Source organism: Enhydra lutris, unplaced genomic scaffold (assembly GCF_002288905.1).
Source record: "Enhydra lutris kenyoni isolate GAN:26980312 unplaced genomic scaffold, ASM228890v2 scaffoldscaffold36, whole genome shotgun sequence".
In the NCBI taxonomy this organism is placed as follows: Eukaryota; Metazoa; Chordata; class Mammalia; order Carnivora; family Mustelidae; genus Enhydra; species Enhydra lutris.
This window is the reverse complement of record NW_019154120.1, coordinates 875,827-889,311: the sequence shown is the minus strand read 5'-3', so window position 1 is coordinate 889,311 and position 13,485 is coordinate 875,827. Positions and strand designations below refer to the sequence as shown.

Sequence of the window (13,485 nt, the reverse complement as noted above, 5' to 3'; positions counted from 1 at the left end):
CAGTTTTCTCAAATGCCATATTTTATTTTGTCTTGTAGGGATTTGTTTTGGCCGTTACTATCATGAGGGAAGCAATTGATGAATTTCGGCGCTTTCAGCGAGACAAAGAAGTGAATTCACAGCTGTACAGCAAACTTACAGTAAGAGGTTAGCAAGAGTCTTTTGATCTATTTTATTATTTGCTAACTGTAATCATTTTAGAGTTAACATAAATGAAAAGTCTTAATTCTCTGACTGAAAATAGCACCATGTGGTTACGTATGGTATCTAACTAATTTTTTAAATAATATAATGCCTGAGACTTCAAGGTACTTAGACACATGTGAAACCCAGCTGGTGTATGCACATTTTCTATGAAGCCCAGTATCACCTTGCCTGAAATCTGTTTGCAGATTATATTTTAAACACAGTCATAAAGGTCACCAGACATCTGGCACCGCCGCCTAGAATGAAGGGACTCGGAGCACCTGCAGAAAATGCCGTGGTCCAGAGCGGTGACTGCTTTATGCCCATTTCTCCTTACCTTCATTCAGGGCTTTAACCCTTGCCTGATTCTGTGTTTTGTTTTTGTTTTAAAGATTTTACTTGTTTATCTGACAGGCAGAGATCACAAGGAGGCAGAGAGGCAGGCAGAGAGAGAGAGGGAGGTGGAAGCAGGCTCCCGGCTGAGCAGAGAGCCTGATGCGGGGCTGGATCCCAGGACCCTGAGATCATGACCTGAGCCGAAGACAGAGGCTTTAACCCACTGAGCCACCCTGGCGCCACTGATTCTGTGTTTTTAAAGAGCTTGTTTCTCTGGTCTCTCAGTCCCAGTGGAAAAGAGCGATGTATTAGGAAGAGAGTGGGAGAAGCCGTTGTAGGTAGACATTACGATCAGAAAATGACACAATGGCAGTCATCACGTCAGTGAAGGACTATGAAGGAGGGCACCGAGAGCTTGACCATGTTCATAATAACTTTGAAGCCAGATTAAAAAAATGAGTTTTAGAGTGGAGTTTGCATTTTCTCTTTGCATGTGGACATTTTTACACTGAATTTATTTATTTGAAATAGTTCTCCAAAAAATTTTTCTATAGCTTACTGGGATATATCTCATATAACAAAGTTTATCCATTTGAAGTCTACAGTTCAGTGGTTTTTGTTAGGTTCACAGAGTTATAAAACTATTACCACCATCTAATTTTGGAACATCTTTAACATTCTGGAAAGCAACTCTGAATATATTAGCCATCCTTCTATTCCTGCCCCTTCTGACCCTGCTCTAGCCCCCGGCAACCCCCCGCCCCAGCCCATCTACTTTCTGTCTCCGTGGATTTGCCTCTTAGGAACAGGTCACAGACGTGGAATCATGCAGAATGTGGGCTTTTGTCACGGGCTTCTCTCACTTGGCTTCCTGTGTTCAAGGTTCCTTGCTGTGTGGCATCTCTCAGGCTTTGTTTCTGTTTGTCGCCAAACAGTGTTCCACTCCGGTGTTCCGTGTTGCGTCTGCCCCTTCATCTGCATGTGGACCTTTGATTGTTTCCACTCGAGGCTCTTGTCAATAATGCTGCAGTGACTGTCTGATGCGAGTGTTTTCTGTGCGCATCATGTTGTTTCTTTTGTAACTATACCCAGAGGTGAAACGGCCGGCTCGTATGGTAACCGTGTGTTTGAGAAGCCGCCGAGCTGTTGTCCTAACTAGCTACACCGTTCCGCGCTCACCGGCAGCGTGCGACGCTTCCAGCTTCCAGCGTCCTCAGCTGCACCGTTACGGGCCGTCTGCTCTTCCGTGGCCTCCTGGTGGGTGCGAAGTAGCTCACTGTGGTTTGGTTTGCGTGTCCCCGAGCTAGTGATGTGGAGCTTCGTTTCGTGTGCCAGTTGGGTGTTTGTGTGTCTTTTCTGGAGAGATGTTTATTCCGATTCTCTGCTTACTGTTCTAACTGGGTTATTTTTTAATTACTGAGTTATAAGTTTCTTTATGTAATCTGGACTTCAGTCTCTTGTCACTATATGGTTTGGAATATTTTGTCTCGTTCTGTGTGTGGGTTTTCTTCCTCTCGGTGTCCTCTAAGGTACAGAAGTTTTCATGCTGTTGGTATCTGACTCGTCTGTGTTTCCTTTTGTTGCTTGTGCTTTTGGCATTGTAGGTAAGAAACAGTTTGCCAACCCAAGGTCACAAGGATTTACTTCTGTATTTTCTTCCAGAGATTTCATAGTTTTAGCTTTGACGCTCAGATGCGTGGCCCACTTTCACTGCATGTTTCATGTGTGGTGCGCCATGGTCCGCCTTCCCTTGCCCGTGAGTGTCTAGTTGTCCGAGCACCATTTACTAAGAAGGCTGTTCTTTTGTGGGTTAATTGAATGAGTAATTATGAAGAAGCTTGGCTGAAAGTAGTGGCGTGGTCGAGGGTCAGTATGTTGTAGAAAAGAGGTAAGGTTGAGTTTGGAAAAAACAGTCCACAGAATGGCCGGGTAAATTAGGTGTAACCTTGGTCTGTCTTTTTTAGAATATAGTATAGTTGCTGGCTTATTTTTTACATTGTTTTTAATTGTGATATTTGGGCTGTGTAGAGATGTGTTTTTGTGGGGTAATTGTATTGTTCAGAGCTAAGTGGCCTGGTGATGTCTGCGAAACTGGCAGAGGAGGGGTTCCTTTCTTCCACAGACACGTGGAAAAGTCAGGCCCAGCCCACATTGTTGACTGGGGACTCTGGACCCTGGCTCTGAAGGGACCACAGTAGAGCTTACTTGCGGAGAATTGTGCCATCTATCCAGCCTGTCAGGGACATATGAAGGACTGACTCAGGATGCTTGTCTTCCTTTCGTCTAACTTGAATGTCACTCAGGGCAGAGGAACCAAAAACCAGTAGGCATTTCTCAAGCCTCTGTCAGGCTAAGGAAAGGCAGCAGGAGCTTGGGCCAGCGGTGATAGTCAGCACACAGGATAGAGTGTCGGATGCCAAGCGGAAGAAGGTGGAAAGGGGATTTCTTTGGACAATTAGGGCCTGTAAAATTGCCTGTGTTTACTGGGGAGTTTTGAAAGCCACATCCAAGGCCAGTGCTGGATCACACTCATAGAAGACCCCAGTAAAGTGTTTTGCCTCTGGCCAGTCTCTAGGCTCGTGCAAGCAGAGGTGAAATCTCAGGCTGAATTGTAGGCTGCCTGGCTCTGGGTCGGAGTCCCCAGCACAGAGGCCGTCTGCAGCAGCGGGGGGAGGCCCGTCTCACTTTCTCCTCTCTCTTCTGTCCTCCATTTCTCACTCCCTTGCTCTTGCCTTCTTCCTTCCCATAATCCCTCCCTTTCTTAGCCTCCTCTCCTCCTCGTGCAAGAAAATCCTTTCCAAAATACTGCCTGAAAGACTTCTCAGACCACACATGACAAAGAATACACACTTTACAAAATGAGTCTAGAAAAGTCACTGTGCTTGCATGGCTACAAAGTGTGCAGAACAACAAAACAAACCCAGAAGAGGGGGAAATGACTGATTTCATGAGTTACCAGATTACAATAGTGAAAGTGTACAGGTTTCCATAAGAAATTACAGAACATGCAGAGAAACCATGTGGCCCAGTCACAGAGGAAATGAACAGAAACTGTCCCTGTGGAAGCCCAGATCCTGGGCTTATCAAAGTCTAGATTAGCTGCCTTAAATATATCCAAGGACCTAAAGGAAACAACTGAAAATGCTGAAGGGATCAGAAAAATGATGTATTAACATACAGAATATCAATAAAGGTATAGAAATTATAAAAAGGAAGCAAAAAGCAAAAATTCTGGTGCTGAAAAATATAATAAATTAAATGAAAAACTTACTGGAGCGTTTCAGTAGCAAAGTTGAGTGGGCAGAAGGAATCAGTGATCTTGAACCTACGTAATTTCATAATAACTAGATAATCTCAAGTGGCATTATCCAATCTTAGAAGCAGGTGGAAGAATGAAGGAAAATACGCTGGCCCTAAGGGACTTGTGGGTAGTGCAGGTATACTAATGTGCACACAGTGGGCATCTTGAAAGACGAGGAAGGGAGAGAGGGTGGAGAGAATGTTGTAGGGAATAGTGGCCATTAACTCCCCAAATCTGATGAAAGAACTGACTATACACATTCAGGAAGATCACTGACTCCCTAGAAAGAGAAATGCAAGGAAACCTGTACCGAGACACGTGACAATCAAACTGTCGAAGCCCAAGGACTGGGAGAGTATTCCAGAAGCAGCGAGAGAGAAGCAGCTTGTCATGCACAAGGGAGGGCTCTTTAGTCAGAAACCCTGGACATCAGAAGGATGTGGGGTGGGATTATTAAGGTGGGAAAAGACGAAAACAGCACACCAAGAATTGGATGTCCCTAAACCTATCATTCACAAACGAAGGAGGACTTGAGACATTCCCAAATGCCTTTAGGATTGAAAATAGGGACTCAGGCAGATGTGCACCCACCCACATTCACACAGCACTATTTATAATCGCCGCATGTCCACCAGGGGGTGAATGGCAAACAAATTATGGTGTTTTTGAACACTGGAATGTTAGCCAGCCGTAAAAATTAATGAATACTGCTAAACATAGGCGAACCTTGGAAGTACTGCACACTGTGAAAGAAATCAGACACAAAGGCTCATGGACGGTGTGATGTCATTTACACAAAGTTTCAGAACAGGTGGATGAATGGAGCTGGAAAGCTGGCTGTGCTTGCCACGGCCTGGGCACGTGGAGGCAGTGGTGGGGGCAGCTGCTTAGTGGGTCTGACATGTCCTTCCACGGTGATGAAAAATGTTTTAGAGCTTGATAGAGTGGGTTGCACAACATCGTGAATGAATTCAGGGCTGCTGTATTATTCACTTTAAATAAAATTAGAGTGGCTGGTTTTATGTTTGTCAGTGTCACCTAAAAATAGTAAAAAATGTTGAAGAAGGCATACTAATATGTCTTTTACACTTCTGTGACACTCCAACTCAGAATACTTTAAAAATAATTATCAGTGGGTTTATTTCCGATATGAATGCAGATTGGCCTGTCTAGACAAGATTGGCCATCACTGGTAGATCTTCGAAAGGACATTTTATGTGTAGATGGTGGTGATGATCCTGCTTTCCTCTGACTTCCTTGTGAGGGTCAGGTAACTTGCTCATTTGCATAACCACCATTCAAGGTAGGTTGGTGTTACGGCCATGTTACAGATGCGGGACCTGAAGCTCACGCCATGACTTTCCCTGAGCCACTGTGGTTCTGGTAGAGTTTATATTTGAACCCAGGCTGCTCCCACGTCAAACCAGTGTTCTTTCAGCTGTGGTGCTTTGTTTTGTGGCTGGTTATTCTGATGCAAATGACGGATAAGTAAAATCTGGGATATAAAAAAATGCATGTAGATGCTTATTGACTTTACTTTGAAATTTGTTTTCTTGTGAGGAATATTTTCTGGGAGCGCCTGGGTGGCCCAGATGTTAAGCGTCTGCCTTCGGCTCAGGTCAGGATCCCAGGGTCCTGGGGTTGAGCCCCACGTCGGGCTCCCTGCTCAGAGGGAAGCCTGCTTCTCCCTCTCCCACACCCCTTGCTTGTGTTCCCTCTCTCCTTGTCTCACTCTGTGTCATATAAAATAAAATCTTTAAATATATATATATATTTTTTCTGTTCATCTCCTTAATTTCTAATATTCCATAGTGATCTGTTCTTTGAACGGCATAGATGGCTAATTCCTTGTGTGACTTGACTGTGGTTTGTTATATCATATTTACAGTATTTGAACTTTTTCGGTTCGGAGTTCTTAAGCACATTCTTGTAGAAATACTCTGGGATAATGTTCTCTGCTGTATGTTTTCTGTGGAAAAGGAAAGCCACGTCCACTGTGAAGCACACCCCTATCTTGAGCATGCTTTGTGAGAAGCGGAATATTGTAACCGGTACACAGTCTCGGTCAACACTGAGATTTTTATTTTTATTCAGTAATTTTTAAAAATTTGTTTATTGTTTTAGTCATCTCTACACCCAGTGTGGGGCTCAGACTCACAACCCTGAGACCAGGGGTCTCATTCCCTTCCTGCCGCGCCAGCTGGGTGTCCCAACCCCAGATGACGTTTGGTTAGCTACGTGTGCTGGTGCTGCGAAGCCGCTTCTCTCGTGGGTGGGGATCTACTGCGTTTGCTGCTGCCACTGTCTTTGTCCTCCCTATTTGTGGCTGCCTCATTATTCATTCTTAGCCCCTGATGGACAGCATCTGAGTCAGAGTCTAGGAGGAGAGTATGACATTGTTGGCAGCTTTTACAAAAGTCCCTGATGAGGACTTTGAATTGTGGGACCATTCTGTGTTCGGAGGAGGTGTCTGAGCCACACACTTGTCTGCAGTCACTGCTTTGGCTGGCCCACAGGGCGGCTCCCAGCGGTTGCTGAGTGCCCGGTGTGCGAGGCGCAGTGGTGGCGCCTCAGGAGTCAACTGTGAGCACGTCCTGGACTTGCTTTCTGAAGAGTTCATGCTGCATTCCAGCAGGCAGTCTGGGGTTTTGTCTTCATCCGCCACCAGGTCTCAGCAGGACACCACCATGTCACCCACTGTTGGTGTGTGCTCAGAGTCACGCCTGAAGCTGACATGGGACGCAAGAGTCAGACACGGTCTGTGCTGCGTATCCCTCGTGCAGCTGCTGATGGCTGCAGTCGGTCTCAGCTGTTTCGTGTCACAGGGGGCATATTCTCGTCGAACGTGCTTTCCTGTGCCCAGACGTAGGAGAGAGGGAAGTCTGTTGCCTTTGAACATTGTGTACATCATGCGTGTATGCGTGCATGTGTGTGTGAGAGGAGGAACATTTACATATTTACATACTGCTTGTGTCCCGGTGTCCTTGCCAGAGAGGAGCTCTGTCCACAGAAAGAGACCGTGTTCTCCATCCCCATCTGTTTTAGCATCTTTGATCCTTACTGTTGACGCTCTTGTCACCTACCTGTTTCAGTTCTTAACTACCTTTTTTCCATAAAACATCATGAATTATCTTAACTAAATTCTGTCACCGCTTAATGAAACTGGACCGTAGATATTCCTTGAAAAATCAAGGAATCTTAAAATCCCTCTTTACTGCCTTTTACATTCCTTGGGCGTTGGGCACCTTCCCAGGGAAATCCTAACACGTAACTGGTGTCATGAGGTCCTGCATTTTCCACTTGGTAAGAAGGATTTCCTTTTGTGATGGTCATGTCTTCAGATAGTTGGGTTTTTAAGAAAAAGTTTCCTCCAACGTTAACTGAATTTTCCCGTCGGAAATTGCTTAGGAACCGACGAACTCAGAAGTCCTCCCGGGGGCTGGCCGCCGTGCAGTCCGCAGGGAAGCGCCGGTGACTCCGCTTCTCTTAGCGTGTGTTTGCACCACTCGGTGGTCCACGCTGGTGACGCTGCAGCTGAGGGAGAACCGGGGACACCGGAAGTCCTTCCTGTGTGTTTCCGTTTGCCGTCAGCGCGCTCCCGTCTTCACACGTTTGTCGCGGGGTCTCTTTTCCGGTCTGTGGCCCGGGCAGCGTTTGGAGAGCGTCGCCCGAGGATCGTTCGTGTGCGCCGTCCCACGGGTGCCGTGTCAGGGTGGTTCTCGGTCGGGAACGTGTCCGGCCGGGCACAGTGGAGAGTCGTGACGTCTGTGCCGTTCTCGGTGGCCATGCGGCGTAGAGGCGACGCCGCGCGCCGGGTGTGACCGCCATCAGCCTCCTCACCGGTCCCTCACCGGTCTTTTCCCCCAGGTGCCCCGAGAGGATCCACGCGAGCGCAGCTCTTCATGGCGCTCCCGCGCCTGGTGCTCGCGCCGTCTGCGGACGGGCCGCGCGCGGGCGGTGGAGCGCGCCGGCCTCCTCGCAGGGGGCGGCGACGGCTCCGTGTGCGGGTGCCTGCGCGGGTGGCCCTCGTGCCTCCCGCGCCGGGCGCTTCTCGCGACCGCCGCTAACTGCTGGGTTCTCGCCAGTCACGGGGGGCGGCTCGTGGCGGGAGCTCGGCCGGTAGGTGAGCGGGAGCGCGAGCTTCCGGGCCGGACGCGAGAGGTTTGAAGCCGGATCCCGTCAGACCGCTGCCGGTGACGAGGGCTGCCCGCGCCGCCCGGCCCCGCCCGCCGCCCTTGCCCGTCTGCGGACGCGCTTCGACTTGCCCGCGCTCTCGGGGACCGCGCGCCCGTGGGGCTGTGCGGCCGCTTAGTTTTCAACACTCGCTGCCCGCTCCGATGTTCGAGCAAAGCTCATTCGTCGTCTTTCCCTGTTCGGGGTTTCTCGAAGAGAACTTTATCCTGTGACATGTCCTTGCCTTGTCTGACTCATCTTTGTGATCTTTTTCTTTCAAACGTCGCTGTGCTTTTCATGCATCAAATCTGATCTTTTCCTCTGCGGTTTTTACTTCAGTCTCAGCAGGTCCCTGCGAGCCCGATGTTCGGTGCGTGTTTGCGCGTCCCCCGGCGCGCCTGGTCCTTGTGCGCGGCGCGGCTCTCGGCCCGCCTGTGATTGCGCGCGTCGGGGGCGCGTCGGCGGCGCGTCGGGGGCGCGCGCTGCGGCGAAGGGATCTGCCCCCCCCCCAAGCTCCGTCAGTTCCTTGAACACCTGTTACTGCGGCGACGAAAGTTCTTTCCTCAGAGCTCTGAGCGTTCGCGCGCTTTCTTTGGCTCTCTCTCTGCTCCGCCGACTGCACGTTCCCGTGCGGCTCCACGCCGGCTGTGGACGGGGTCCTTTTTAGCACGTGCTGGTGTCTTGGAAAATCTTGCCCTCGTTCCCTCGTTCCCTGCCTTCCTCCATCGGTCGTTTTTTTATTTTTTGTTTTTGTTTTTTCATTTTTTTGTGACTTTCCTGAGAAACACGAAACACTGTCAGTATAAGGCTACTGGGAGAATGTCTTTCTGCTCGTGAATCGGACCAGTGGCGTCAGAGCCTCACGGTCAGGCCCGTGGGTGCCTGTCATCTTCGTCTGTGACGTCTCCCTGCTTCTTGCACGGTCGGTGTCGCCTCCGCCCTCGGGAGTCCGCGAGCAGTGGCCAAGTGCCGTGGGGTCGTCACGGTCTAAGGAAATGACAGACGAGGGACATCTTTGAATCCGTAGTTCAAAGCTCTCTCGGTAATAATGTCACATGCTGACCCATGTAGGGCCTTGGGACTCTTGTACCCTTACAGGGCCAGGGAAGACGAAGGCTTTCTCAGAAAGCTTCTGGTTTTCGTGACCAGGCGTCTGGGACGTGCTGACTGTGGACTGTGCATGTTGACAGTAGCTCGTATTCTCACATCTGGTGGAAGCGTGACAGTTCTTTCCCGCCACAGAGCACGAAGCACAGACATTTCTCTTACACAGACAGCAGGAGGCTCGACCAGGACTTGGAGATGTCCTTTCGGCAGCACGACCATGAAGATTCTCATTTGTATCTGTCAGTTGATCAAGTATTTACCACTGAGATACTTGCTTTTTAGACCCTTGTCCTTTTCTGTAAGGTCTTTAGTTAACAGGGAATTGCTGTTGGTACGTCCGTCCGTCGGTCCTTAGTTCCGCATACCGCTTCAGGCCAGAGGCGCGCGCGCGGCCGGGCTCTGCGGTCCGTGCGGACGGGCTCTTCGGACGCCGCAGGACGCCGCTGCCGGTTACGTGGAGGCCAGACGCTGGCTTAGCGGATGACATCGTTTTGGAGGGGAAGAGGTTGCCTGATGTAACGGATCCAGTGAATAAGATTATGTGCTTTCAGTATTTCTTACCACAGCATGTAGTACTTCATTATTTCCTTATTCTTTCTAAAGCTGTCTCATTTTTTTTTTTTTACGCACAGAATCAAATCAAAGATTTGTGTTTAACTCGAGCATCTCACTTTTTTTTATTGCTAAAGATACTGTTCAAAACTACTCTGATTGTTGCTAGTGAATGTTTAAGAGTAAAAACTGATTACTTCCAGCAAGATGCCTTATAACTCTCACCCCGAAACAGCAGTAGTTCCTTTCTTCCGTTTCCCAGGCTGTGACGGCGAATCTCGCGTCGCTGCGTTTGACCTCGCTCTCCACGTTACGTCAGCTCCCTGCAGTGTCGGTTTGCTGCCCGCAGGGCCTTGCCCGTTTCGTTCCCACTTCTGTCCCCAGCCTTTGTCGGGGGACGGATAGCATGTACCTCCCTCCCCCACCCGCCTTCAGCAGAAGTCAGAATGGGCTTCCCAGCCCGAGCAGAGTCCTGGCCTGTGTGCTCCAGGACGGCCTTCACGGGGCCTGTCTTCGTTTCCGTCACTTCCCGGGGACAGCATCGGGCTGTAAAGCTGCCCTTCGTTGTCATGAGACTTTGTCTGTTTGGATTCGTACCCTTGCCTTTTCCGCTTCGTCTCTGGCCCTCAGGTTCCTTCACTGCCTCCGGCTTCTACTGCGGACCGCCCTGGTGTGCCTTCGGGACCTCATTGAGTGCGTTCTTCCTCGGCAGCCCTGTCACCGGCTGGTGCTTTCTCAGCCGGGGCCTGGGGCCGCTTCAGCTGGTGCAGGGCACCCTTCCGTCTCTCCCTCCTGCACCTGACTCCAGCTCTTTCTCAGCTGCTGGTTCCTTGGTCCGACACCGCAGCGTGTTCCCAGCCCCCTTTGATGTTCTAGTCGATGAAGTCTCATTTGTCAGTTTTTTTCCTTTATGATTGTGCTCTTGCTTTCCTGTCGAAGAGCTCTTGGCCTAACTTGTGTTCCCAAAGATTTTCTGCTCTGTTTCTCCTATGTGTCTTCTTCTAGAAGTTCTTTGATATTAGGGTTTGCGTGTATATACATTTTGAGTGAAGTTTTGTACCAGTACCAGGTGTGCATATATGTACTTTTTTGGCATGTGGATATCCAGATGCGTCTGGATAAGTGTTCCATGTTCTGGAAAAGTGATCTTTTTCACATGGCATTATGTTACACTTTCGTCAAAAATCAGTTGTCTTTTGGGCTCCTGGGTGGCTCAGTCACTTAAGCGTCTTCCTTAGACTCAGGTCATGATCTCAGGGTCCTGGGATCGAGTCCTGCATCGGGCTCCCTGCTTCTCCCTCTCCCTCTGCTGCTCCCCCTGCTTGTGCTCTCTCTCTGTCTCTCAGATAATTAAATAAAATCTTTTAGAAGAAAATCAGTTGTCTTTTATGTGTTGGTTTAGTTCTGGACTTTTCTACTCCACTTACCTGTTTGTCTGTCTTTATGCTAATACCATTCTTTTTTAATTACTGTTTCTTTATAATAATTCTTAAAATCAGGTAGTGTTTTCCCTTCAACTTGTTTCTCATTTTCAGGGTCTGGTCTAGGACTTGTGTATTTTGATACGACTTTTAGAATTAGCTTGTCATTTTCTGTAGAAGTGTCTGCTTGGGATTTTGATTGGGATTGCACTGAACCTATAGAATTAACATCTGACTAATACTAAACCTTTTGAGCCATGAATGAGATAGATCTTTCCCTTTATTTAAGTCTTAAAATTTCTCTCAGTGGTATTTCTTTTCAGAGCATAGTTCTCTTTTAAAATATGATTTTCCTATATATGTAAATAAATGTATTAATTGCATTTCCCAGCTACCCACTTTGCTTCATAATCCATGTTAAATTAGGCTTCTACCTCACAGCCAGGCTTGCTGGTCCCACCCGAACAGCAGAGACCAGCTGAGCAGCCTACTGGTGTGGTGTGCAGTGGTCCGCCCAGGAAACTCGTGTGTCATCTGCTGGTGACCTCCTAGGGTGCACTTACATGTGATCAATTCCTTTTTTAAAAAGCTGGTTAACTGGGGCGCCTGGGTGGCTCAGTGGGTTAAAGCCTCTGCCTTCGGCTCAGGTCATGATCCCAGGGTCCTGTGATCGAGCCCCGCATCGGGCTCTCTGCTCAGGAGAGAGCCTGCTTCCTCTTCTCAGCCTGCTGCTCTGCCTACTTGTGATCTTTGTCTGTCAAATAAATAAAATCTTAAAAAAAAAAAAAAGCTGCTTAATTATCTCGCACTCATTACCTGTGTATGTTTTGTTGGAAAAGAAGTAATTAATACATTGTCATCCTTTGTGGGTGTCTGTGCCTAGTTCAGGGTGGCTTATACAGCTGCTTTCCCGTTAGTCCATGATGACATTGGACCTGTTCAACTGAGTAAGAATACGTTGGTCATGAGCATCTCTTGTTTGAAATGGGGTCAGTTTGTTCGATGTGTTGGCGAAGAACAAACTCAATGTCATAGAAGTATATTTCACTTATGCTTTGAAGCTGTCACAGGGTCTGGGCTTATTACACGCAGTGGTGTTTGTCTGTTCGTCCCAGATAAGCACATTGTAGAGAGGAGCGCGTGCATACCGCTGGTGCTCATGTGGGGCCCTGGAGGCTTTGGGAGGCTATTTGCTTGGAACTAAGGAGAGCTGTGAAGGGAGGGCTCCCAGTCAAAAGAAATAGCAAGTACAGAGAACTTGGGCCCCAGAGAATTGTAGGACACCGTACTGAAAGTGTATGTAGACCGTTTGAAACCCAGAAAATTAATTTGAGATTAGTCTTGAAAAACATGTGTATACTGATATAAATCTGAATTATCTTCTAAGTAATTGTCAAATAATGGAGATTTTTTGGATGGAGGTAAACCTGATCCTTAGTTTTGTCAGCCAGTTCGTTTGCAGTCCATATTGAATTAGGGAGTTGATAGTAACGGAGGCCAGTTTGTAGAATATTATCTTTATTCGGGTAAAAAATGAGTAGCACTGGGATTGGTGGGCAGGTCTATGTTTAAGAAGCTTTGGAGTAAGAATAAGTAGTCCTTTGAGTTACTTTGTGATCTTTCAAAGGAGTGCGTGAAACTTGGTTCATGCCACAAGCCGGCGGAATGCTTTGCTTCTGTGAGAAACATGGAAGCTGCTGCACTTTGGAGGCAGGAACACTGTTCCTGGGAGGAGGGCTTAATGGAAAGATTTCATGGCAGTAGCTAAGAGAGAGGGGAAGATGGCTCGTAACCTTACTTGGTAACATTCACTGTTAACCATTTCATTAGAAAGGAAAGGCCAGAGCTTATACTCGAGATAAATTGAATACAGTGTTGTTTTTTTTTTTTTTTTTTAAGATTTTATTTATTTGACAGAGATCACAAGCAGGCAGAGACGCAGGCGGAGAGAGAGGGAAGCAGGCTCCCCGCTGAGCAGAGAGCCCGATGCAGGGCTCCATCCCAGGACCCTGGGATCATGACCTGAGCCAAAGGCAGAGGCTTTAACCCACTGAGCCACCCAGGCGCCCCTCGAATACAGTGTTTTTAAGAACAACTGTCCTTAGGTCTAAGTGCTGCCTATACGTTGTTACTGTATTTAGAACTTGCTTCTTTCAAGTATAGCTCTGAAATTATTAAGTTTTAAACGCCCATTTCAAAAACACTGCGTTGTTGGTGGCTCTTTTGGGATGTGATAGCAGGTGGCAGTTCTGTCTTTTCTTTGTGCTCTGACGTGTAAAATCTAGGGATTTTCTTTCGTTAACAGTCTCCCAATGTCCTTAACCCAACCACCCTCTCCCCCGCCCCCAGCAACCCTCAGTTTGTTTTGTGAGATTAAGAGTCTCTTATGGTTTGTCTCCCTCCTGATCC

At 48.1% G+C, this 13,485-nt stretch overlaps 1 protein-coding gene across 4 annotated transcripts in view; it reads left to right on the top strand.

The window, feature by feature from the left end:
- LOC111154218 (ATPase phospholipid transporting 9B (putative)) overlaps positions 1 to 13,485 on the top strand; it is a 227,591-nt gene that overhangs the window by 44,432 nt on the left and 169,674 nt on the right. For 3 of the 4 annotated variants that reach the window (XM_022513694.1, XM_022513693.1, XM_022513696.1), the window contains one exon: positions 39 to 147. In XM_022513694.1, the coding sequence (XP_022369402.1) occupies positions 39 to 147 (109 nt within the window). Of the gene's footprint in view, positions 1 to 38; positions 148 to 13,485 lie in introns of those variants that run through there. The other variant, XM_022513697.1, reaches the window with a different exon arrangement.